This window comes from Octopus sinensis, linkage group LG3, assembly GCF_006345805.1.
Source record: "Octopus sinensis linkage group LG3, ASM634580v1, whole genome shotgun sequence".
Taxonomy (NCBI): domain Eukaryota; kingdom Metazoa; phylum Mollusca; class Cephalopoda; order Octopoda; family Octopodidae; genus Octopus; species Octopus sinensis.
Genome location: NC_042999.1, coordinates 169,481,822 through 169,508,329, shown reverse-complemented (window position 1 = coordinate 169,508,329; position 26,508 = coordinate 169,481,822). Strand labels below are relative to the sequence as shown.

Here is a 26,508-nt window from a genome sequence, read left to right as displayed (position 1 = left end):
CAAAATTTCCTCTAAATGATATGAAGTGACAAGCAGGTCTTTTTCAATTCTAAGTCTTTCTGCAGAGACTTAAAGTTCGCTTAAACCTTCATCCTTTTGAGGGAGAGTAATTCTAGTTGGATGGGAAGCTTGTCAGATATTAGTAATACCAACTATCTCTTCTTTCAGTAGTGCTGCTGAGGAATGAAAAGCCTATCCCTGCTTGTTTCTGAACACAAGTTCTTTGAATTATTAGTGATGTAGAATATTTGAAGCAGGTGTAGTACATAGTGGCATTAGTTAGAAGAGGATCTAAAATTAGAAATCCACAAAAGTTAAGAGATGTAGTTTGTTAAAAATTTTGACTAAGAAGCACTTAGTTAGAAGTGTGTGAAAACATACAACAGTAGCTGGAAGTGGTGGTTAATTTATTAATCTTAATTTGTTAATCATGTTTATGAACAAAGTAGATATGATGAACTTCTCAATGTCATCACACTCAGCAGGAAGATGAAAAATAAATTTTGGCTCACCATGTGTTTACCATCACCATTCTGAGTACTGCTAGACTCTTCTGAAGAATCAGCATCTATAATAGAAACACACAAATACATCTCAGTGGCTACTAAATGTTTTAGAGCAATAAAGCATAAAAGATTTTTGGTGACAATTGTGATGGTGATGATAATGAGTAATTTATAAGTTATGTGCAAGAACTATGATGTTTTAGTTGAATCATGCAAAATAACCATTCTTCATCCAATGCAGAACTTACAATCTATCACTTACCTCAAATTGCAGTCATGCATTCTCGTTAACAAGATTTCAAGTGACTTTGCCGAGCCATAATACTCAGCCCCAAATTTCTTTCTGTAGAAAAGTTGTCATATTTGCTATCCATTCATTCAGATCTCATTGTGCCTCATGACACTTCAGGTGATAGTAAGATCATTCCACTGAAAGTGTCCTTGACAGCTTGTTCCATTGTTAACCCTCTACTTTTAAGATCTTTTGTTATTGTTCTCCACCATATTTCCTTTGATCAGCCATGTCTCCTTTTACTAAAATTTTGCTTTACACAACTGTTACACATTCATATCTATGTGTTTACGTATGCCAAACTACATCTCCACTCTCGGCACTATTTTGTTAGTGAATAGTACAAACTGTGTGTAAAGTATATTATGTATCACTACGCTGAATGTCGAGTCCGTGTAACATGAGCAGTCAATAAACACGTAACAATAACAATGGCTTTCATTTGGTTGTCTTTCCCATTAGAACCCAAACTACACATAACAACAATTATTTGATTTTTGACTATAAGTTTTACTTTTTAGTTTGGAAGAGTTCTAATCTAGTTTTGTAATTGTTAGAGTTATTATAGACAACGAAACTAAGTTGCACTACATATAGTGGCAACAAATCTAGAGTATTTGTGTAAAAGAAACTAAAATCAATAGAAAACAGATTGGGTCACTTTCAAGATAATTCCAAAAACCTAACTCAATTCAGTAGTAAGAGACAAACCAAATACAGTGGCTTTCAACTAGAAATATAGTATAATCACAAAACAATTTCATTGTACAGCTAAAAAATTATGGAAATAAAGAAAACAGGGTCTAAAATCTCAATTTAGGCTACATACAAATGATAATGTAGCAGACATAAGTTTAAAATAAGGGGCCACAAGGCTGCACAATTTCTGCTGAATTTTGACTTCTATATTACATAAGAAAACAAGAACTACATCCACTTTCACTTTGTTATAAGATCTGAGGAATATCATTGGTGCATGCCTATTTTTCATTTTGTTTTGTTCAGAACAAATGTAATCCATATACTTACAAACAACTCTTTAAAAACAGAAGTTTGAGCTAAGTTATATTTCATATATGGCAATGAATGAAACAAGTGAATAATTACTGCAGCTAATCATGACATTCAGTTTGTTCCCATAAAAAATTAGTTAAAACAATGCGCTTTTTATCTTTTGGATCAGTTTCACACCAGAATTCTTTTCGGGTGAGGTGAAGTGAAAATCGTTTATCCAGTGCCAAACATTTATTAAGGGAAGAAATGACAGATGACAGTCTAGAGGTAAACACTTGTCAAAAAATACTACAAAAGGGCAAAAGTTCACCATTGCCTTGAACAGGAATTAATCTTCTCTTTTTGCTCTTTTGCACCACACGAGCTCAACTTTCCTCTCCTCTCTTCATCTGACACCTACCTCCTTTCTTCACTCCTACCCACCTCTCCTCTCCTCTTTTACTCTGAAACCTACTTCCTCTCTTCCCACTTACTCACCTTCTCCCTTCATTCATACCCCCTCCATCCACACCCACATACTCACCTCAAACCCACATCCCACACTGACATCCCCACAGACACACCACACCACACATCAAATCCCAACACTCCACATTACTCTACACACACTAGCACTGGCCACTTCCCAGCACCCACACCCCACACCATCATCTGCACACCCACATGCCATCATCCGCACACCCATACATCCACACGTCAAAGTCACTAGCCCCTATCCACATGCACACACTCTCACATACACATACACCTTTGTTTTGGGATCACCAGTACTTTATTATCTCCCCTTCTTCCTAGCTCTCCTGTCTAACTACCTTTTCCCAACCAGTCATCTTGATTGATCGCTAAATCCACAAGTTTTTTTTATTCTCTCTCTCTCTCTGTTTATTTCATCGTGTCCCTTTCTGCTGAAGAGTGAAGGCTTGAAATGTAGAAGACTTTCTCACTTTACTGAGTGTCAAACTAATACATCTGCTTGTTGTTTATACACCTGTCTTCATCTTTTGTTTTTCTGTAAATTTTAACAATTGATCAACCAAGCCCATTATGTATAGTTTGAGGTGAAAAAATGTACAATGAACCAATAGTATCAAGTAAATTAAAAAGAAATTTTACTACTAAGCATTTGCATCTACAGGATAGAGATCTTAATTCTTTCAAAGACTCAAAGCGATATAAAATATTTGAGAAAATAACTGCCGGAAAAGGGTCAAATAACTTCAACCGCTAGTTTGTAAACAGATTGTTAAAACCATGTTGGAAGAAAAAGATGAAGATATTAACAATATTCCACTTTCAGATGATATGATACATATGAGAATTTTAGATTTATCTGAAGATAAAAATATCCAGAAAAATTTCAGGAAGTTAAATTTGCATTAATACCTGATGAATCCACAGGTAATAGTGCTTTATTAATGGTGATGAGATAATCAATCAGTATTTATGTAGTAAAGAAATGCCAATAACTACATGAGGTCAAGCTATTTGGGATATTTTAATTGGTTATCTTGAAATAAATGAATTTAACTTAGAAATCATATATTGGTACTGGTACTGATGGTGCATTATATAGAACAGGCTCTGTTGAAAGTTTTTGTATCACTCATAGAAAAAAAAATCCAATTCTTCTTTGTACTCATTGTTTTTTTTACATACAGAGTTTCTAGCTTCAAAAATATTTCAAGAAGAGTTCAAGTTAGTGTTAAATCATAGTTGGAATCATTAGTTATATTAAAAGTAGACTGTTAAAGTGAAGAACAGCTATTCAAAGAAATGGACTCTCAGCACTTTTTGATTACTTCTGCATCCAGAAAGAAGTCACTTAGCTTTCTAAAGGCAAAATGCTCACTTTCATTCATGAACTACAAAAAGAATTAATAGCATTTTTTGATAGAGAAACATGAAAGGCTGTAAACATCTTCAATGTTTGTTATATATTTACTCAGCTTAATGTTGTAAACAGCAATATGCAAGGTAAAAATGAAACAATTCTGGTTGCTTTCAAAAAGAAAATTTTAATTTAGGAAAACAGAGCAAAATTGGGTAAGTTTAGTGTTTCCTTTAATGCATATAAACGGCATTAAAGAAATGACCCCTATTGTAGTTAATCAGCTGACAATGCTGAAAGGAAAAAAAAAAGTTTCCCTCATCGAACACAGTAAAATACAATATTTGAAATCTCTACATAGGTGAAATAAACATGCTTTGCCCCATGCAGAAACTGCAGGAGATATTCAGAGGTTTTGCAAGCTCTTCTAAATTGATTGCAATGATGAAAGCTTCTGTATTGTCAGCAAGTATTTCAGGGTTACAAGTGTTTTGCCCCTTAGCTTGTCAGCTTTGCCTGAGTGGGGTAGCGAGGGCTGAGCTAGTCTTCATTTACTGAAGGGTTCCATCTGCAGTCACTTATCAACCATAGCCATCTTGAGAGCTAGTTTCAGCTGCCATGCCCATTTCCTTGATGACATTCTTCAGTTGTCATGGTTCAAGACAACTTCTGCAGGAAATAGTGCATAGATCTAGTTGGAAAGCCGAAGCAGCTAACTTCAATTAGGAATGAGACTGCGTACCAGCCCTTGATAAAGGCTGACTAAGTACTGAAAAGAGGAACTGGAAACCATTTTGCAAGTTTAAAATAAAGCACTTGGAGATACTTATTAATACATTTTGGATTTGAATTCAAAAGGAATACCTCACAGTAGCTGACAAAGCCTTATTAGTTTTGCTTACAATTTCCAACTTCTTATTTGTGTGAATTAGGATTTTCAACACTAAATAACACCAAGAATGAGAAGGGAGAGAGGCTCCACTGCATTGATGAAGAAATAAGGGGATGCTTATCACACGTATGTCCAAACGTTGAAGCAATAGCACAAAAACATCAGGAAAAGGTTTCCTATTAATCAACCTACATCTGTAGATACTACAATAGAGTACATTCATAACTGTTTCTTTTAACACTATAATTGCCAGCGCCGCCTCGACTGGCTTCTGTGCCGGTAGCACATAAAAAGCACCATCCGAACGTGGCCGATGCCAGCGCCGCCCCGACTGACTTCTGTGCCGGTAGCACATAAAAAGCACCATCCGAACGTGGCCGATGCCAGCGCCGCCCCGACTGACTTCTGTGCCGGTGGCACATAAAAAGCACCATCTGAACGTGGCCGTTGCCAGCGCCGTCTTGGCTGGCTTTCGTGCCGGTGGCACGTTAAAAGCTCCAACCGATCGTGGCCGATGCCGGAACCCCCTGGCACCTGTGCAGGTGGCACGTAAAAAGCACCCACTACACTCGCGGAGTGGTTGGCGTTAGGAAGGGCATCCAGCTGTAGAAACTCTGCCAGATCAGACTGGAGCCTGGTGCAGCCCCTGGCTTCCCAGACCCCAGTCGAACCGTCCAACCCGTGCTAGCGCGGAAAACGGACGTTAAACAATGATGATGCTGAATTTTATGCCACAATTTTAAGATGACATTTTAAAGGTAATTTTTAATTTTGGCATCAAATATGCTATAACATTTTTATCTACATTTTAGAGTACCACTGGCAAAAAAAAAAAAAAGTCTGAGACTCACTGGTCTAGTATAACATTATTTACATGCAGATAAAGTTAAAATATAAACAATTTTTTAAAAAGCCAAAGAAATGAAAATGCCAGTTAATATGAAGGCAATTACATACCAGCATATGCAATATCTATGGTGGAAAGTGGATTGACTTTGTATTTTGGGTCTTGACTCAAAATATTTTGAGATAATTCATTAGCTCTCTCAATCACAGCCTTTGCCTTCAGGGTGTCAGCTTCTAATGATTTCATTCTGCAAGGGGTGTTAATATGGTGGGTATTATAATAAGGTCAAAACAGAGAGCAGATAGATTTACAAGCTGTAATAAAGCAGGGTTGGATTAATGCATGGTTAGAATTGGTTATGCAGATGAAATATGGTAATATATTTCTAAAGAGCCAATAGCATGTGTGTATGAGAAAATTTATGTGTGAAGGTGCATACATAAGATAATTATGGCCAGTTTAACCCTTTAGTGTTCGCATTATTCTGCCAAAATTAATCCTTTTTTATCCACATTACCTCGAACTAATCAGGCATTATCTTGTAGCTATGAGATTTTGATGAGGTAGCTGTTAATTTTTAAAATGATATTGTAGGGTTGGTGTGAGAGACCAGATCTGGCCAGTTTGAACATAAAACAGGCAGAATACTTTTGGCCGGATACGGCCGGTTTAAATGCTAAAGGGTTAAACACTCATACACACAAAATCAGAAAGGTGAGCAAGTGATCAGTCCTGTGAACTAGACATGTCAGTAAAGGGTTTGTTCAGTGAATAAGAAGGATTAGTAAAAGAAGAGTCGCTTGAGTCACGTATGTCAGTAAGGGAGCAATTGTGAGAGAAAAGCAGATCAAAAAAGGAGCAGTCACAAAGACTAAATTAAAAGAATGATAAAGCAAAAAAAAAAAAAAAAAAAAAATCAGTGGACAAAAGAAAGTTGACAGCAGATAAAATCTGCCGTTATATTGTACCTGGCTTTCCGCCATGCAGCTCGTTTCTCTGCCTCACGAGCTCTTTCATCTGTAGTTAAATTGTCTCCAGAAGTGTCAACATTGTTGGAATCAGACATTTTCTGTGGCACCAGCCGTTTTTCAGCTTTCAGTGTCCGAACACTGCCAGCTGGTGGAGTGGTTTTACTATTTACAGGAATAACACATGAGCAAAGTTAAATATAAAAGAACAATAACAACTACTGTAAAATTAAACTTGCTATTTCACATCACCTACAAACAATTTACAGAGATGATAAGGGTTTCTTTTGAATAAACACAGACCTAAATTTTGCAGTTCTTTATTTACAACTACAACATTGGTGTGGGACATTGACAACAGCAGCAAATCTACACAATCAGGGTGGTTTCTGGGTGTTGGAAATGTTTGATATGTTTCAGTTCTGAGACTAGTCCTAAAGATGATGGTTGTAAGCAAGAGTTATGGATTTCACCAAAAGACACAGTGAAACGTCTTCAGCATCTCTGCTGTAGACATTTCATTGTGTCGTTAGCGATGGCTAATCAAAGAAATGTTGTTGAGGATTAGTAAGTAAAAAGTGCCTCATAGTCAAAGTTTCATTTTCAACAGATTCTTAAAGGAATGGAAAAATTATCCAAATATAAAGATTTATAAACAGAGATAACCTGAAAGTGAGGACTGGAAACAGAAATAATTTAAGTATCTTGGGAACGGTCAAAAAACATGCAGACAAATACATGACCAAAGCTAAGAGCTTACAAATATGCACAAGATACAAACAATGGCACTACTTTGGCACTGTACAAATGTTACATAGAATACAAAGCACAAAACCAAAACACACACAAAAAACAAACAAAGAAGCAAATGCACACAAACAGACCTAGACTTGGGAGTGTAATGAAAATGAAATTGCCAAATGATAATAATATCCTTAAACGACCCTTATTCAGGGACCTTTTGAGCGGGATGGGCTACTCAACCTGAAGAAAATTCTAACTGGGCCCCACCTGCAAGGTCATGTGCTGTTTATCTTGATATGAGATCACCATGTTGCGCACATATGGTTGTGATGCATGTGCCTGGTGTACCCTTATCAGACGGGTAGTCATGATGGGTATACTGGGCTTCGTATATTTTACCCCAGTGTCACTTTGATGGCATGAACTGCTCTCTCACTCAATAATAATAATAATAATAATAATAATAATAATAATAATAATAATAATCCAATCACACAACCTGTATTAGTAGACACAACAACCACACTCTTATATTTAATGCCACAGCAACAGCAGCCAAACCAACAGCAGTAAATCTGCCATCATTTGTTGTCTAAAGAATCAGGGAAGACAAAAGTAGGAGCTCTAGGCCTTATCTATAAACATAACACTGAGAATGTGTGTCTATCTGTATGTGTGCATCACCAAAACTCAAGAACTACCCAACTGATTTCATTCAAATTTTACACATGCCTTACTTAGGGTCCATGCAGTGTAATGGGCCAAAAAGTTTCACCTTGCCTCATGCGAGCCTGAAGCAATCTCTTATCTCATACACTATTTCAGTATTATGTGTCAAAAGTGAAACAATAACATCTATTGGAATGTGAGACAATACTTTCAGTTTAATATCTCACATATATACATGCACACACACACACATGCATGTATACATGTGTATATATATATATCTGCACATATATATGTATGTATATATATGCATATATATACATGTATATGTATAGATGTATATGTTTACATGCATATGTATAGATGTATATGTATATATACAGATTTATATGTATGTATATATATATGTATATATTTATGTATATAGGTGAAGGAGCGACTGTGTGGTAAGTAGCTTGCTTACCAACCACATGGTTCCGGGTTCAGTCCCACTACATGGCACCTTGGGCAAGTATCTTCTACTATAGCCTTGGGCCAACCAGAGCCTTGTGAGTGGATTTGGTAGAAACTGAAAGAAGCCTGTCATATATATATATATATATATATGTGTGTGTGTGTGTGTGTGTATAAGTTTGTGTGTCTGTGTTTGTCCCCACAAATATTACTTGACAACCGATGCTGGTGTGTTTATGTCCCTGTAATGTAGCGGTTCGGCAAAAAGAGACCGATAGAATAAGGCTTACAAAGAATAAGTCATGGGGTTGATTTCCTTGACTAAAGGCGGTACTCCAGCATGGCCACAGTCAAATGACTGAAACAAGTAAAAGAGAAAGAGAAAGATACATATATATATATATATTTATGTATATATACATATATTTATATATATACATATATGTGTGTGTATGTATATATATATATATATATATATGTATGTATATATGTATGCATGTATATATGTGTGTATAAATATATATATATGTGTGTGTACATATATATATGTGTAGATGTATATGTATATATATAGATTTATATGCATATATATGTATATATATAGATCTATATGTATATATATATGGAGGTGGCTGTGTGGTAAGTAGATGTAAACCCTGAAGGTGGGTTGGTCATCCTTGATGTGACATACAACAGTAAGGTCTTCAGGTTGATTGGACTCCATGCACCTTGTGCTAGAGGATTTCTAACTGATTTTTATCGGCACCTGGAGAACTTTCTCGCAATGTCGAAAACATTCGTGGTGTTAGGAGACTTTAACACTATTGTTGATGCGCGCATTGATAGCGTTGGCTTGACCGGTAGGAAAGAGAACTCATGCCTCATGGATCTGCTTAAGCGCTTTCAGCTAGCAGATCGGTACAGGTTTCACCATCCGAATGTCCCAGAGTGGACCTGGTTTAATGGCGATGGAAGGCTCAAGTCTTACTTAGACAGGATAGTCAGAAGAGCCACAGATAAGGATAGCTTTAGTTGTCCACAGCTTGTTCAGGTGTCCTACATTGACCATAAAATGGTTAAGTGTAGGCTGAATACAGATAGGACAGTTAAGAGAGGATCCGGCTACTGGAAGCTGAACAAGTCTATTTTGACTTGCGAGCCATACCGTAGCCGGATTAAAGAGCTACTACAGAGGGCGTTGACTGGCGTGGTGGTGGTTCGCCCTCAAGAGAGCCATTCGTTTCGAGTCTATTAGGTTTAGCCACTAGCTAGGACTAGTAAAGGCTAGAATAGAAGGGCAGCTAGTTAAGGACTTAGAGGAGGCATTGAGGTTGGGCTCTGCATCCTACATTCTAGCAGTGAGAATGGCCCTGGACCGTCACCTCAAAGCCAAGCATGAGGAGTGAAGATTTCAGGCTAAAGTGCGTGCATTGAGCCACGAAGGAATTAATGTTGCCGGATGGGCCCATATGGTAGAGACCCAGCGTGGCAACGATGCCACAATATGGTCTCTTGTTGATGACAGTGGAGTTCAGTCGAGGGACAGGATGAGATGTGTGAGGCACTTTACAAGCACTTCGCTGTGTTGTTCAGGATGGGTGGGGTGCTGGATCATGGTGAGGCCTTCAGGGACTTCCTGTCTGGCAGCCCATGTCTGTCAGCACGAGAGGCTGAGTGCTGTGAAGGGCCAATCACAGCCAAGGTGATCAAGGTGCTGGGCAAATGCCCCGGGGAGAAGTCGCCGGGTCTCGATGGTCTACCCTATGAATTTTATAAAAGTATGCCAGACTTGATTGGGCACCTGCTGGCCAGCGTCTGTGCCAATTGGCAGCAGAACAGGAGAATTCCCAAGTCTGCGAGCCGAGGGGTGGTGACATTGATCAGGAAGGACATGAGCAAGGGGGGCGAGATGGGGAACTTCAGGCCCATAACTCTGTTGAACCCAGAGTTAAAGATTTTGGCCAAGGTGCTAGTGAGAATACTGGCGTGGGTCATAGGTGGACTGCTAGAGTAAGCGTAAACGTGTGCCATCCCAAGCAGGTCGATCCATGACAATCTCCATCTTATACACTACTCCTTAGAGAGGGTGAGGAAACTTTGTGGTGCAGGGAGGGCACTGGTACATTTAGATCAGTCTAAAGCATTTGATAGGGTTGACCATCGGTACATGGCGGCGGTCCTCGAGAAAGCTGGCTTAAGCCCGACCCCCCGTGGTTGGATTTCTGTGCTGTACAGCGATATTAAGTCTGTTGTGAAAGTGAATGGTTTCTTTTCAAAGCCATTCAAGACCGAACAATCAGTGCGTGAGGGGTGTTCTCTGTCTCTGCTTTTGTATGTACTGGCTCTTGAGCCATTGCTGCGGAAGTTGGAGGCACTAGGGGGCACGCCACATGATCTATGGTGTGGAAGAGGAGCTACAGCATACGCGAATGACATCTCCATCATCATGGCAGATGAAGGCCAGCTTCCAGTGGTGGAAAAGGCCATTAAAAGTTACAAGGCGGTGGCAGTACTGTCCAATAACGTAGTGGGGCATTGGACAGAAGGTCCTGTTAAGCTGCTCGGAGTTTGGATTGGTCCAGACCTCCAGATAGAGAAAAATTGGAGTGAGGTGACCAGCAAGGTGACTGCTCTAACCCAGACTTGGTGTGGGCGGGCGTTATCCTTGCTAGGGAGGGCGGAGGTGGTGCAGACGTTTATAGCATTGGTTATCACCTACCGTCTGACTGTAGTACCTTGCTCTGATTTGTGGCTGAACAAGTTGGAGAGAATCCTTTTCTGCTTTTAGTGGAAGGGAGGAAAGCCACTCGTGAAGCGCTCTGTCTGCTGCCAGAAACCGCTAAATGGTGGGTTAGGGATGCCTTGGCTGAAGATGCGAAAATTCGTGTTAAGGTTGAGGCACCTCTGGCTTTACCTGGATGGAGAGCAGGTGTGGTCACTGCACTTCCGGTTCTATCTCCCACAGTTAATGTCTTTAACAGACGTTGGTGCGTGGATCAAGAAGAGACCTAGGCTGGGGGACTGGCAATTGGAGTGCTGTCAGGCACTTCAGCTACTCTCTCGGATGGGTAATGCCGGCAGCAGGAGTTCCACCATGGATTTTTATAGCGGGTTAGTAGAGACCAAGTCCAAAGACGCCTTGGGGGAGACCCTGGGCTACGATGAAAATCAGTTAATCAACCTGTTCAGGAGATCATATGAGCCGGTGTAACTGGATAATTACCAGAAATCCCTGGCTTGGCAGTGCTTCCGTACAGCGTCACCGGTTCATGACAAGCTTTCAAGGCACGGAAGTGCCGTCTTGTCGACATGCCTGAGATGTGGGCAGGATAGGGAGTGTCCGGAATTATAAGGACCGATAGCTTTCGTCAAACAACTGATGTCAGTGATGGGAAGAGGACAGCTACCAGCTGAGTCTATCATCAAGATTGTGCCACCCCCTTCCCTTAGCAGGTAAAGGAAGGCCTGTTTTTTCTGCGTAGTAGCCATACTGAAAAAAACAGTATGGAAGACGCGTGTGAAAGGTATAATGACAGGTACCTTTGTCACTGGTCAGGGGTCGGTCAACTTCTTTGGTTATCACCTCAATAGTAAGATCAGGCTGGAGAAGAGGTGTCTGACATGGGATATGTTTGTTAAATGATGGAAACCTATGGAAAGTAAGTTAGGTGTGATTGGCACCAAGTAAGTGCATTCAAGATGAAAACTAAAGGTTCTACCTAGGTGGCCGGAAGCCTTTAGGAAATACATTGCAAATCACAATGAACATAAAATTTTTTTTTATTTTAAAACTATATATATTTTTTTATGATTCACCTATCATCCGAGACTATTTTTTAATCGATTAGCAGCTACTTCACCTTTTTATGTTTGTTTGTCTTTGTTCTTCCCCTCTGGCAAATTTGATGAAATAAAGTAGCTTGCTTACCAATTACATGGTTCCGGGTTCAGTCCCACTGCATGGCATCTTGGGCAAGTGTCTTCTACTATAGCCTCGGGCCGACCAAAGCCTTGTGAGTGGATTTGGTAGACGGAAACTGAAAGAAGCTCGTCGTATATATATATATATATATATATATATATATGTATATATATGTATGTGTTTGTTCCCCCACTATCACTTGGCAACCGACAGTGGTGTGTCTACATCCACGTAACTTAGTAGTTCGGCAAAAGAGACCGATAAAATAAGTACTAGGGTTAGAAAGAATAAGGCTTAGGTACAATTTGTTCAACTAAAAGTGGTGCTCCAGTATGGTTGTGGTGCAAAAACAGAATTACCTTTCGGACATGTCCTGCTCTACCACCTGATGTATGCCCAAAGCTAAGATCTGTAGCTTCCCTAAATCGCAACTCTGTGCCACAGGAAAGCTTTAACCTACGTGACAATGGGCAAATATGGAAATTCGTCAAGTCTGGTGAGTCGTGGATAAGGGATATCAGTTGGACTGAGCATACTACACCCACAATAACTGGCAATACAAAAATCATGGGAAACTAAACAAGAACAATCAGCCATCCCCTGTATATCATCGTCATCTGAAATCCAGATACAAACTGTTGTCCTTAAATGCCCGTAGTTTATGCAACAAGGTACATCTTTTTGACTCTTATGTCAAAAGTATCAACCCAGATTTCATCACATTCACAGAAACATGGGCACATTCTGCACTCTGTGATGGGGTTTTCAGCATAGCCGGCTATAAATTCTTCCGTAAAGACTGCATTAATTGTTGTGGTGGGGGTGTAATGGTCTACGTTCATTCAAATCTATCGGCAATTCCTCGTGATGATTTGAACCAATCTCAACAGGAAGTATTTTTCTGCAATATACACATGACCATGTCAACACTTCTACTTGGAGTTGTTTGCCCCCCCCCCCTTCCCCCAAATTATCATCAAGACACACAACTTTTTGATATCCATGAAAACAGCCACTTATGCTTATATTGCAGAGAACTTCAATTTCCCTGAGATTGACTTCCGTTGGCTGCAAAGTGCAGATGTTTTCCTTGAACTGGGGCTGAATTCAAATTGGTCTCAAGTCGTTACCTCCCCCACAAGGGGTAACAACACTTTGGATCTGCTATTTACCACTTCTCCTGAAACAATTATTAGTGTCACTACTGAAGAACCTTTTGGTGACTTTGATCATTCCATGATCATGACCGACTTGTCTCTGATTGGTTGTAACAAAAACCACAACCATCTTCAAACTGGAGCTCTTATTGTACTGAGCTGCGATGCCCAAACTGGCTCGAATTTTATGCCTCTGGAGATGTGAACACTATACTTCAGAACATTCTAAATATGGGCGGCATGTGCAGCATCAGTACCAAGCAAGCACAAAAAACCACGCAATAGTGCAATTTGGGAGACTGCAGCAGTCTGACTTGCCACGAAAGAACACCATAATGCTGAACAGGAATACAAATTGCACCAAACAGAGATCAACAGGAAAAAGTGCAATAGATCAGCCAACCATCTCAGGCAGGTGACAAAAAAGGCAGTGCTTGAATTCGAACAGTGCATAGCAACCAACCCTGACAGCAAAAGTGTTCTGGAAGTATGTACATTCAAAGCAGAGACCTCACTCCCCAGTTGGTCCCCTTCACAATCTCCACACAGGGGATCCCAAAGAATGTGCAGAAATCGTTGCTGGATGCAAAGCAGGCATCTTTACTGTCGAAGATCAAAATGTTCCATCTCCATCACCTCTGAGACCAGACTCTATAACTACTATGAAATTTGTACCAGCAATGCTACAACGCCACCTTAAGAGTAAACGTAACTATGCCTCTCCTGGTCTCAATGGTGTTACATACCTACTTCTCAAACACGGTGGGTACTTTCTTCTAAACCAATTTTCACTATTCTTTCAATTCTGTTTTGACAATGGTGTTACTCCAGAGTAGTGGAAAACTGCCAGTGTTATCCCTCTGTTCAAAAAAGGCGACTGCACATCACCTGTCAGTCTTATTAGCTGCATCACCAAACTGATGGAATCCTGTGTCAGAGAAACCCTCTGGAACTTCTGGAAGTCTCGCAGCCTCATCCAGCCATCACAATTTGGATTTATTCCTAACTCCAGCTGCTGTAATCAACTCATCGAGTTTCTTGAGGACGTTACCCAAATCACTGATGGCAGCTCCTGGGTGGATGTTGTTTGCCTGGACTTTGCTAAGGCTTTTAATTCTGTGCCACACAAAAGACTTATGGTGAAACTCTCTGCAATGGGTGCAAGAAACAATCTCTATAACTGATTGAAGTCTTTTATTATCGGCCGAAAAGAGGTTGTCACAGTTCTAGGACAGCACTCTTCACCCTATGAGATGACATCTGGTGTACCACAGGGATCTGTTCTTGGCCTCCTTTTATTTGTTGCATATGTTAATGACATAGATGCCAACTTAAAGAATGCCACAGTGCTGAAATATGCAGATGACATCAAGCTGTACCTCGAAATAAAGAGGACAGATCCTGTACACTATAGATCTTTATTGCAATCAGACCTGGACACACCGCAGCAGTGGGTATGGACTAGCAACTTAAGTTAGCTGTGGACAAATGTACCACCATGCATTTTGGGAGGAAAAACCCAGCGTCCACCTACTCCTTCCACAGCACTAATCTCAAAAAGTCTTCTTGTGAACGTGACCTGGGCAGTATTGTCGACAGCGATTTGCATTGGACAAAACACATTGCTAAAATTGCTAAGAAGGCTGAGGATGTCTTGGCATCACTCACCAAGTCTTTTGTGAGCTGCTCTCCGGCTATCTATCTGAGGCTTTATATAGCTATGGTGCATCCTCACCTGGAATTTGCATCACCGGTCTGGAACCCCTATCTTGCCCAGGATATTAATCGTCTGGAAGCCGTTCAGCAACGTGCAACCAAGAGAATACCCTCCATCAGGCATTTGCCATATTCTGAACGCCTTACTTCCCTGGGCATGAACACATTGAAAATCCGACGTCTGGCAGCTGACTTGGCAGACACCCATAAAATTATTAACCATCTTACTAACAATAAGTCTGAGCACCTTTTCAAACTCCACCCATCTAACACCTGTGGGCATATTTACAAAGTCAGAAAACAGCACAGCTCCCATGACTTTAGGAAGCATTTTTCCCGCTGAGAGTTGCTGAAGCATGGAACAAACTGCCGGCATCAGTTGTTAGTTGTCGGAGCACTGCATCCTTCAAAACTTCCATGCTTTCTGAGATTTGCCAACACTACACCTGATTTTCTCTCTTATTTATTTAACGTAACAAATTACATCACAACATCTGATGAGGGTTTCAAAGCTCACATAGGTTATTTAACAATTTGTTTGTCATACAACTTGTTAAATAATAGAAGACCTATTAGATTCCATAGAAAAGTTGCAACGGAAACAACAAGAGCAGCAACAGGAGTTGCAAAATCAACTATTACAGCAGCAAATACAACAACAATTACTGGATGGAAGCACTCCGTCGGTTATGACGACGAGGGTTCTGGTTGATCCGATCAACGGAACAGCCTGCTCGTGAAATTAACGTGTAAGTGGCTGAGCACTCCACACACACGTGTACCCTTAACGTAGTTCTCGGGGATATTCAGCGTGACACAGAGAGTGACAAGGCCGGCCCTTTGAAATACAGGTACAACAGAAACAGGAAGTAAGAGCGAGAGAAAGTTGTGGTGAAAGAGTATAGCAGGGATCACTACCATCCCCTGCTGGAGCCTCGTGGAGCTTTAAGTGTTTTCGCTCAATAAACACTCACAACGCCTGGTCTGGGAATCGAAACCGCGATCCTACGACCGCGAGTCCGCTGCCCTAACCACTGGACCATTGCGCTTCCACTCAACAATTACTGGAGCTATATTCAAAGAAGTCCAAAACCGAGGAACATTCGTTTCCACCAGATGGCATTTTGAACTTCATTAATGAATTCAGTTATAACCCAGAAGAGGGTATAACTTCTGCATTGTACTACAGAAGATACAAAGAGATTTTGAAGCAAGATTGATAATCATGGTTCGATGAACAAAAAGTGAGATTGTTATTGCAAAAAGTAGCTCTGTTAGAGTATGAATATAACTGTAATTTCATATTGCCCCCAAAAACCAATGAAATTTGTTTTAAAAAACAATAGAATTACTGTCTAACATATTTGGTGATAAAACTTCTCTATTTAACACTCGAATGGAGTGTTGGAATATAACAAAAAAAGGGAACGATTATTTTATCACATATGTAGGAACAGTCAACACAATGTGTAAAAGTTTTAAGCTCAAAGAACTTACACCTGCCTGAAATGTTCAAGTGTTTTATTTTTGTACAAATCCTTACAGCAAGCGAAGATACAGAAATTTGGACAAGGAGTCATTTTAAATTGGAACAATCAAACTAAGATCAAACCTTACAGTCCGTGGCAGAAGAATGCCAAAGGATGGTAAACCTGAAATACGATGTAGAAAAATTCAAGAAAAAGATTCCTCAAAAATACAGATATGCTGACAGGAAAAGTACAACCAAAAAAGAGCACCACACCCTTATCCATGTTAGGAATGTGGGGGCATACATTTCAGAAAAGACTATCCATTTAAAAATCAAAAAAATGTTAGTTACAAAACAATTGGTCACAAGAGTTCACACTGCAAAACAAAATTGTGAAGGTCAAACGTTAAAAATCCTAGAGTGCTCTCAGCAGAAATAAAAATCAACTCCCAAATGTAAAAATAAATGAAATACATATTAAACTTCAAATGGATATTGGAAGTGATATTTCAACAGTAAATATGGACACACGGAAGAAAATATCGAAACCTATGTTGAGAAAAACAGCGAAATCTGCTTGTAGCATGATGGGTGACAAATTACATTTCATAGGCAAAATGTGGACTAAATACTCTTTTATTTGTTCCAGTCATTTGACTGCAGCCATGCTACAGCACTGCCTTTAGTTGAATAAATTGACCCCAGAACTTATTCTTTGTAAGCCTAGTACTTATTCTATTGGGCTCTTTTGCCGAACTGCTAAGTCACAGGGATGTAAACACACCATCATCAGTTGTCAACACACACACACACATACATACGACAGGCTTCCTTCAGTTTCCGTCTACCAAATCCACTTACAAGGCTTTGGTCGGCCCGAGGCTACAGTAGAAGACACTTGCCTGAGGTACCACACAGCCACTCCTTTCACATTTCAAGGGAAAACATGCAAGGCGTAAGTCTTTGTCATTAAAAATTTATGGGACCTCCTCATAAAACTCTATTGTAAAAATGTAAATGGTTGTCCCTCTAAAAATAATCTGTCTGAAGAGTTAAAGAAAAAATTAAAAAAGAATGTTTCTGCAAGTACTCTTGGACAAACTAAGTCTACATACAAAGACTGAAAGCCCATGGTCCAGGATCCTTATAGACTACACTGGACCAGTGAACAGTGCATACTATCTAATCATTGTGGATAGCTATACAAAGTGGCCAGAGGTATGCAGACATAATAAACCTACCGTAACGACAACAGTAAAGTTACTAGTTGAGTTATTTGCTCAATACAGTGTTCCAGACACATTAGTTCCAGATAATGGAAACAATTCACAGGATATGAATTAAGAAATTTCTGCAAAATACATTCCATAAAGCAATCTTTTCCCTGCCCTACCACCCAAGGTCAAATGGGTAGGTGGAAAGATCTGTTTTCACATTCAAAAGAACTTAGTAGATTTAGTAGTAGTAGACAAAAGGAATAGAAAGTACAAGATAATTGTCTTTACAGTTCCAAATGATGAGAAAGTCAATATGAGAGGTACTGAGAAAACCAAAGTACTAGTACCAAGCCATTAAATTACAGGGACTATGGAAAGTGTGGGTAAAATGTATCCTTGTAGTTATAGATACACTAGGAACTGTCCCTAAAGATTTGAACAGATGGATAGATAAAATAGACATAAAACCTAGTTCAGTACAGCTCCAGAAAACAGTGTTATTAGGGACAACTAGAATACTCAGGAGAGTTCTTGGAATCTAAGGTTATTTGTTGTAACCCGATGTTAGGAAGTTTTCTTTTCCAACAGTCTAATCTGTTGTGTACATAAGAAATAATAATAATAATAATTTGAAAATGATCTCTGGCTTAGCATCGTTGCAAGAAATGCAAAAAATTGTTTGAACATGTATTGCAAAGAGAATTGTCAGTGAAAATGATTATCATCCAAACGAATAATTGTTTCTACATAACTTCATTTAACTTTGTAAATGAACAAACTGACATGTTTATTTCAATGGCCTATCAATGTATACAGTGAGTTTTTTTGCCCTAGGTGTCGAGGAGATACCTGGCAAGAAATGGAAACAAATTGAAAGAAGAAAAACAGCAATAACAATGATAGTTTCTATTTAGGCACATGGTCAGAAATTTTGAGGTGAGAGTAGTTGATATCAACTCCAGTTCTAGACTGGTACTTGATTAACCCCGAGGAGATGAAAGGTGTAAAGTTGACTGCAATGAGATTTGAACACAATGTTAATGCCAGAAGAATTACCCCAAAGCATTTTATTTGGTACTCTGATGATTCTGTCAATTCACCACCTTTAATAGCTTCTGATTTCAGCACAAGGCCAGTAATTTTGAGAGGCGGGGAAGTAATAGACAACATCAACCCCAGTACTTGACTGGTACTGTATTTATTGACTCAAAGGGATGAAAAGCAATGTTGACACTGGTAGGACTTGAACTCAGAGCATAAAGGGCTGGAACAGGGTAGTTTTTACCAATGATCTAATTATTCTGCCAATTTGCCACCATATTGTTTCTGACTTAAGCACAAAGCCAACAGTTTTGAAAGGAGGAGGTATTTAACTGGTACTTCATTTTACTAACTCTGAAGGAATGAAAAGCAAAGTTGATCTTGGCAGGATTTGAACACAGAATGTAAAAACTTGGAAGAAATACTGCAAGGCAATTATTTTCTAATGCTCTAACAATTTTGCGAATCCAATAACAATTCCAGTATAGAGTACAAGGCAATAAATTTATTTGAGAATGGCTTGAGCTTGTTTTTTTCTCAAGAATCTTAGAAGTATAAATAAAATAGTTTCATGCTCTATAACTTCTACACAATAATCATTAAACTAATTTTATATAATAAAAGAGAAGTGGATCTTCATCTGTCTGTCAGTCACAATGTCTATTATAGAGAGGAAAAAAGAGGAGGAGTCAAAATATACATCACAATGTATTTTTAGAAGAGGAAGAGAAACTGTTGTTGTTCAGAGAGAAATAGTGTGAGTGAGAGAGGGTGTGTGAAAGATAGATAGATAGATAGGTAGTGTTGTCACAATAGTAATTTACATGTTTTGATTTAAAAAGCAGGAATTTTAAGTGCAAGTCTGTCAACAGCACACTTCAAAAAAGACTATATGTGTACATATATATAGTTTTTAAACTAGCAAAATGGATAGGCCCTGAAGAAGCTGCACCAAATATTGTGCCAGGTTGCTTCTGCAACTGCCTGTAATTTGTGCAGTGGAAATATGTGTAGGTCATAAAGATCATAAAAATATGTTGAATAAAGTTGTAAAATAAGAGGAAATAAATTTTGAGGATGAACAAGACTCCATGTTCTCTATTGTTATAATTATTGCTATTATATACTCCAGGTAATATTACCATCCAGTGAAGCAAACACAGAATTACCCATCAGAGGCATTTACAGAGTGACTGACAACTAATAGTAGTGATAGATGCTAAATACTGATTGATGCGATTAGCCATAACTGGGAGCATAACTGAGAGCCACCATAGTATCTGCCTGGATAATATATCCTTTCAAACTCACATTCATATATATACATATATAGATATAGTTTTTTTGTTGTTGTTGTTTGTGTTTGTGTATTTCTGTGTCTTTCAACATATAGGCAAATACAACAAAGACTTTAAAAAAACTTTCACTTTGAATAGAAGAAAGAGAGGAGAAAAAGTTGTTGAGTGAGAAATGCAGTGAGAGAGATAGAGAGTGTGTGTGTACGTCATCTTAATACCTAACAACTTTTGACTAAAAACGTGATAACTTTAAGTGCAAGTCAGTCAACACAGTGAAACACATCAAAAAAGACTATATATATATATATATATATATATATATATATATATATATATATATATACTATATATATATTTATATATATATATATACTATATATATATATATTTATATACTATATATATATATATATATATATATATATATTATATATATATTATATACTATATATATATATATATATATACTATATATATATTTATATATATATATATACTATATATATATATATTTATATACTATATATATTTTATATATATATATATATATATATATATATATTTATATATATATATATACTATATATATATATATTTATATATATATATATATATATATTATATATATTATATATATATATATATATATTTATATACTATATTATATATATATATATATATATATATTTATATACTATATTTATATACTATATATATATATATATATATATATATATATCGCATCGAAGACCGGTGATTGCCATGCACTGACGATGGGTAAATACCCAGAAACTCGGGTCCATGCGTATCATGTCAGGTCGATGATGGGAAGGATGGCTTCCCTTTGCAGATACGGATGGGGCACAGAAAGTGTGTCAATAGCCAGCTGGAGAAGATGTTCTCCTGGGGCTACAAGCTACAGTAGCATCCACCCTTAGTGGATAACCACATTGAAGTGGCAAATATACTTCACGTTGTCATGCAGCTACTGTCTATTACCTCATTCAGAGATTTATTATTGCTTATATATATATATATACACACACACACACACACACACACACATATATATATATATATATATATATATATATATATATATATATATATATATATATATATATAAGCTGTGGCCATTTCATACGTGATGTGTGTTTCTTTATTTTTCCCCTGATGAAGGAGTAATTATCGTGATGCACCCTCATGCATTAAATACGGTGATGAACCCCTGAAATGGCCACAGGGAATGTAAATATGGTTTCTTCCTTTTTTTTGCTTGGACACTGGCTTTTAAAAATAGGTTTTCCCTTATCTTGAAAAGTAATTTTTAATTGAAAAAATTTCTAAATGATGAACTTTTATCTTACCTTATATATTATTTATTTATATGTTTCCTATATATATGTATTTTTTATATCTTTTTATATATTTATATATTTCTTTATATTTTTATATATTCATTATTCTAGATGTTATAATGTTAAAATATATTTTTTTTTAGTTGCTAACGTATTAATCATTAATTTTTAATCGCGATAGACTGTATTCAAACATTTTTCTTATATGCTTGTATTGATGAGTTGTGTTTCATCTTCCGTGATTTTATACATGCATATTCTATGTGAAAGAAAAAGCATTATGTGGTCAAATGTTATGAGATATGAAATGACCTTATATTTGTTTGTTCTGCAACCATGGTTTAATATATTTGTCTCATTCAATTGAGCACTTCTATAGCAGTCCTATTAAACATTTTGTTCCTGATAAGAAACAATCACTTTATTATTGATATTTATACATATATATATATATATACATATATATATATATACATATATAGTAATTTTATTTGGTTGTTTGTTTGTATGTTTATGTCCATGTGTGTTTCTGTGTCTTTCAACTTATAGACAACACAGAGTTTAAAAGAAGGACTTTCACTTTGAATAATTTATGAAAGTATGTGCATGATTAATAAATATTTTTACTGGCAGCATAAGAACAGGCAACAACCTAGTTACAATAATAATAATGATTACTAACATTAGCATAAGGCTACACACAGGTTTTGGGAGAGAGTATATATAATTAAATCAACCCAAGGACTTAACTGTGCTTTACTGACTTTAGAAGGTTGAAAAGCAAAGTTGACCAGGATAGAATTTGAATTTGGAATGTAAAGGACCATTACTAAATATGGTACTACAGGAAAATATGAGTCCCATTAATTTACTTTCATTAACATTAGCAAAGATATAACTGCTCTTTAAACACTTTCATTCTTTCAATACTGACATGTATACAGACAGTGGTGAATTGTTTGGTCAAACTGCTGGTGATGCATTTCACAACATTTTAAAACCTTTTTAAATTCCTAAATAGTATCCAACTCCATAACTAATAGTTATTTAATTCATGATAGAAATATTTGCATTCATGGTTATGCTTTTAATATCCTTCCACAGTTAAGTTTGATGACAATTAAATGATAAGACCTGTGTTTGCCAGTAGTGCCCTAAATACTGAAGTATTTTGTAAGATGCTTTTAATATTGGTTTCTAACATTGATACAAAGTCAGAAATTTCAGGAGAGACAATTCTAATAATAACAACAAAAACATTGCTAATGATGTCTATTGTAAAATCATTTCCAAATCAACTAATTATGAACAACACTGAGTCTAGTGACATGCCACTGACAATAAACATATGAAATTGAAGGAATTCAGTAAAATGAAATAAGAAACACAAGACAAAAATGCAAATAAAATTTGAAACAAAAAAAAACAAAACAGAATACTTAAAATTAGGTATATTTTTATCATTTTAGAAATTTTGTAAATGCATTCATTAAAATATAACATGCTGAATAAATACCTAAGATCAAGGCTGTAGTGGAAAAGAGAAGGAAAAGCAAAAAATAGAGAACATATTAACCACGTGTTCATTTCTGGTTCATGCAATTTAAGGGTAAGAAAACGAAAGGTAAACTGACAAGAATTTAGCTTTGAAAATGATTGGGGATAATAAAAGGTGACAAAAACACCACTCATTTGAAGGGAACATCTAAAAATTTTGTGTAACCCTTATGGAGTTTTTGGGACATCATACTATTGAATGAGTTTGAAAATCACAAGAATAAGATATGAGTCAAATGTAATTGCTCAGGCAGGAATTGAATTGTATCAACTTGTATTACATTGAAGAATATACATTATCATTCACTCAACAGAACTATAGAGAATTATGACTTATCAATTAATGCTAAGGATAGTCTCCAGTATCGGTAGAACTATTCCAGTATAGTGTTTGTTTATTGAGGCAATGCTTAACAGTTGGATGCTCTTTCTGACATTACACCTTAACCCTTTCGTTACAAAACCGGCTTTGGCTTTGTAGTACAAATGTCTTGTTTTCATAAGTTTTGAATAAAAATTTTCCACCAAACCTTAGTCACAATTTATGTTCCAAACACTAGCTTAATGATAATTACGTTATTTTACTAAATTCTTTGTTATATTCAAAATTAAGTGAAATAAACACAGAACATCTCAAATTAAATACAGTAATGAAAGGGTTAACTGGCTTTCAAGTAAGGGATCTCTTCTTCCAATAGCTTTGAAGGCCATAATTAGGAAAGACTATCTGCCTTACTGATACATAAATTAACATCCCATAATCCATTGATTTACTGGGATGGCATAGAAAAGGATGATGGATTACTTTTGGGTTCTCATGGAAGGATTTGAGATCAGTAACGAAACACTTGTCCATTATACAAAGTTTTATTGCTAACTAAAAACAAGGTGAATTTATCTTCTTTTAGTCCTTGCAGTGTTAATAATGGAAATATACAACGGTACCTTTTACTGATAGCCTTAAAATTTTAATGCCAAAATATTGAGATTTTCTAAGTGAAAATTCAAAATAAAATTACAAAACCTTTTAAAAAAAGAGTTTAAAATTAGAAATGTTAAATAGTGAGTCATTAAAAATATGGTCTTACCTAGCAAGAACTTGGTTATATTCTGTCTCTTGGTAAGGTGACATATATTCCAGAAGTTCCTCATGTGACATATTGGAAGCTTTTTGTTCTACCAAATTAGAATTTTTTAAAAGACATTATAACAATTGCAACAAGAGTAATGTGTGTGTATATATATATATATATATATATAGTTCAGGTAACATTCTGTTTAATAGCATAATGTAATAGGTATATACAATAAGTGATCAAGCTGACTTACCACCTAAAACTCTAGCTTGAACTGTAACTAAAACAAGAAGCAGTGATTTTATAGCTGCTTGGAGGGAAGGTGGGGGGTGGGTATGTATGTATGTATGTATGTATGTATGTATGTATGTATATGTATGTATGTATTTGTCTAACTCATGCTAGCATGGAAAACAGACATTAAATGATGATGATGATGAAAATGACATATATAATATCATCATCATTCTCATCATCAATTTAACGACCACTTTCCCATGCTCACATGGGTTGGATGGAATTTGTTGAGGTGAATTTTTCTACAGCCAGATGCCCTTCCTGTTGTCAACCCTCACCTGCTTCCCAAAAAAGGTAATATTTCTCCATAACTAGACAAGTTTTCAAGGAAGATTGACAATGAAGGACACTGCTTCAACTATTATTACTTAATATTCTAAAGCAACACATACTAAAATCAATCTCAACACATAATAACAACAATAAATAATATATTTAAACATAATATCATTACAAGCAATAATATAAATAAACATCATTAAATATAAATAATATTAAAGTGCTACACCCTGGCAGTTGAGGGAACCTGTGGAAGAGGCAGACCCAGGAAAACCTGGAATGAGGTGGTGATGCACGACCTTCGAACTTTAGGTCTCACCGAGGAAATGACTAGAGACCGAGACCTTTGGAAGTATGCTGTGCATGAGAAGACTCAGCAGAACAAGTGAGTTCATAACCCATGGCCTCAGTCCACTTATGCATACCTTTCCTTCTTGGGACACAAAACTCTACTTGTGAAGACCTGTTGAGGCAAGTGAAAATAAAAAAAAAATAAAAAAAATAAAAAATAAAAATCGATCAACATCAATGGAAATTGTAGCTGTGATACCAGTGCCGGTGGCACATAAGAGAACCATCCGAACGTGGCCGTTGCCAGCGCCGCCCCGACTGGCTTCCATGCCGGTGGCACATATAAAGCACCACCCGATCGTGGCCGTTTGCCAGCCTCGCCTTGCTCTCCGTGCCGGTGGCACGTAAAAAGCACCATCCGATTGTGGCCGTTTGCCAGCCTCACCTTGCTCTCCGTGCCGGTGGCACGTATAAAGTACCATCCGACCGTGGCCGTTTGCCAGCCTCGCCTGGCACCTGTGCTGGTGGCACGTAAAAAGCACCCACTACACTCATGGAGTGGTTGGCATTAGGAAGGGTATCCAGCCGTAGAAACATTGCCAGATCAGACTGGGCCTGGTGCAGCCTTCTGGCTTCCCAGACCCCAGTTGCACTGTCCAACCCATGCCAGCATGGAAAGCGGACACTAAACGATGATGATGATGATGATGATGATTAATAACAATAAATACAATTAAATAACATAAATTTCACTAATCATTATTAATCATTCATCAATAAGATTAAATAACTTATTTATACTCAAATACATATAAATACTATTAAGTTCCTATTATAATTTGTGATATTTAAATAAAACTTATATATTATATAAATACCAAAAAATTCTTTTACAATTATCATGTGAAGTTAAAGCAAGGAAACAGTAACACACACACACACATGCACGCACACACACACACACACACTCACACACACATACAGAGTTTCTTTCAGTTTCCATCTACCAAATCTGCTCACAAGCCTTTGGCTGTCCTAATAATAGCCACATGCCCAAGGTACCATGCAGTGGGACTGAACCCAAAATTATGTGCATGGGATGTAAACTTCTTACCACACATCCACAGTTTCACCTATCTACCTGTGTGTGTGTGCGTGTGTGTGATGCATGCATTTGCTATGAAATGCCATCAGATATAGTAAGGTTTAGTCATTCCAAAAGTGATGGTCTAGAAGTGTGTTATATATGAGTTCTGAACATATCTTGATGTGAGCTTATTATTTTCTGATGTTTACTGTCATGTATCATCATCATCATCATCATCGTTTAGCGTCCGTTTTCCATGCTGGCATGGGTTGGACGGTTCAACTGGGATCTGGGAAGCCAGAAGGCTGCATCAGGCCCAGTCTGATCTGGTAGTGTTTCTACAGCTAGATGCCCTTCCTAACGCCAACCACTCCGTGAGTGTAGTAGGTGCTTTTTATGTGCCACCTGCACAGGTGCCAGGCGGGGCTGGCAAATGGCCACGGTCGGATGGTGCTTTTTACGTGCCACCTGCACAGGTGCCAGATGAGGCTGGCAAACGGCCACGATCGGACGGTGCTTTTTACGTGT

At 37.5% G+C, this 26,508-nt stretch overlaps 1 protein-coding gene across 10 annotated transcripts in view; it reads right to left on the bottom strand.

Annotated features, from left to right (window-relative positions):
* The window catches only part of LOC115209683 (protein scribble homolog), a 458,170-nt gene that overhangs the window by 18,246 nt on the left and 413,416 nt on the right, over nucleotides 1–26,508 (bottom strand). For 8 of the 10 annotated variants that reach the window (XM_036501621.1, XM_036501616.1, XM_036501617.1 and 5 more), the window contains 5 exons: nucleotides 24,039–24,126; nucleotides 22,910–22,921; nucleotides 6,348–6,512; nucleotides 5,490–5,626; nucleotides 513–568 (listed from right to left, as the gene is read on the bottom strand). In XM_036501621.1, coding sequence (XP_036357514.1) covers nucleotides 513–568; nucleotides 5,490–5,626; nucleotides 6,348–6,512; nucleotides 22,910–22,921; nucleotides 24,039–24,126 — 458 coding nt within the window. The remainder of the gene's footprint in view (nucleotides 1–512; nucleotides 569–5,489; nucleotides 5,627–6,347; nucleotides 6,513–22,909; nucleotides 22,922–24,038; nucleotides 24,127–26,508) is intronic. The other 2 variants (XM_036501619.1, XM_036501623.1) reach the window with 2 other exon arrangements.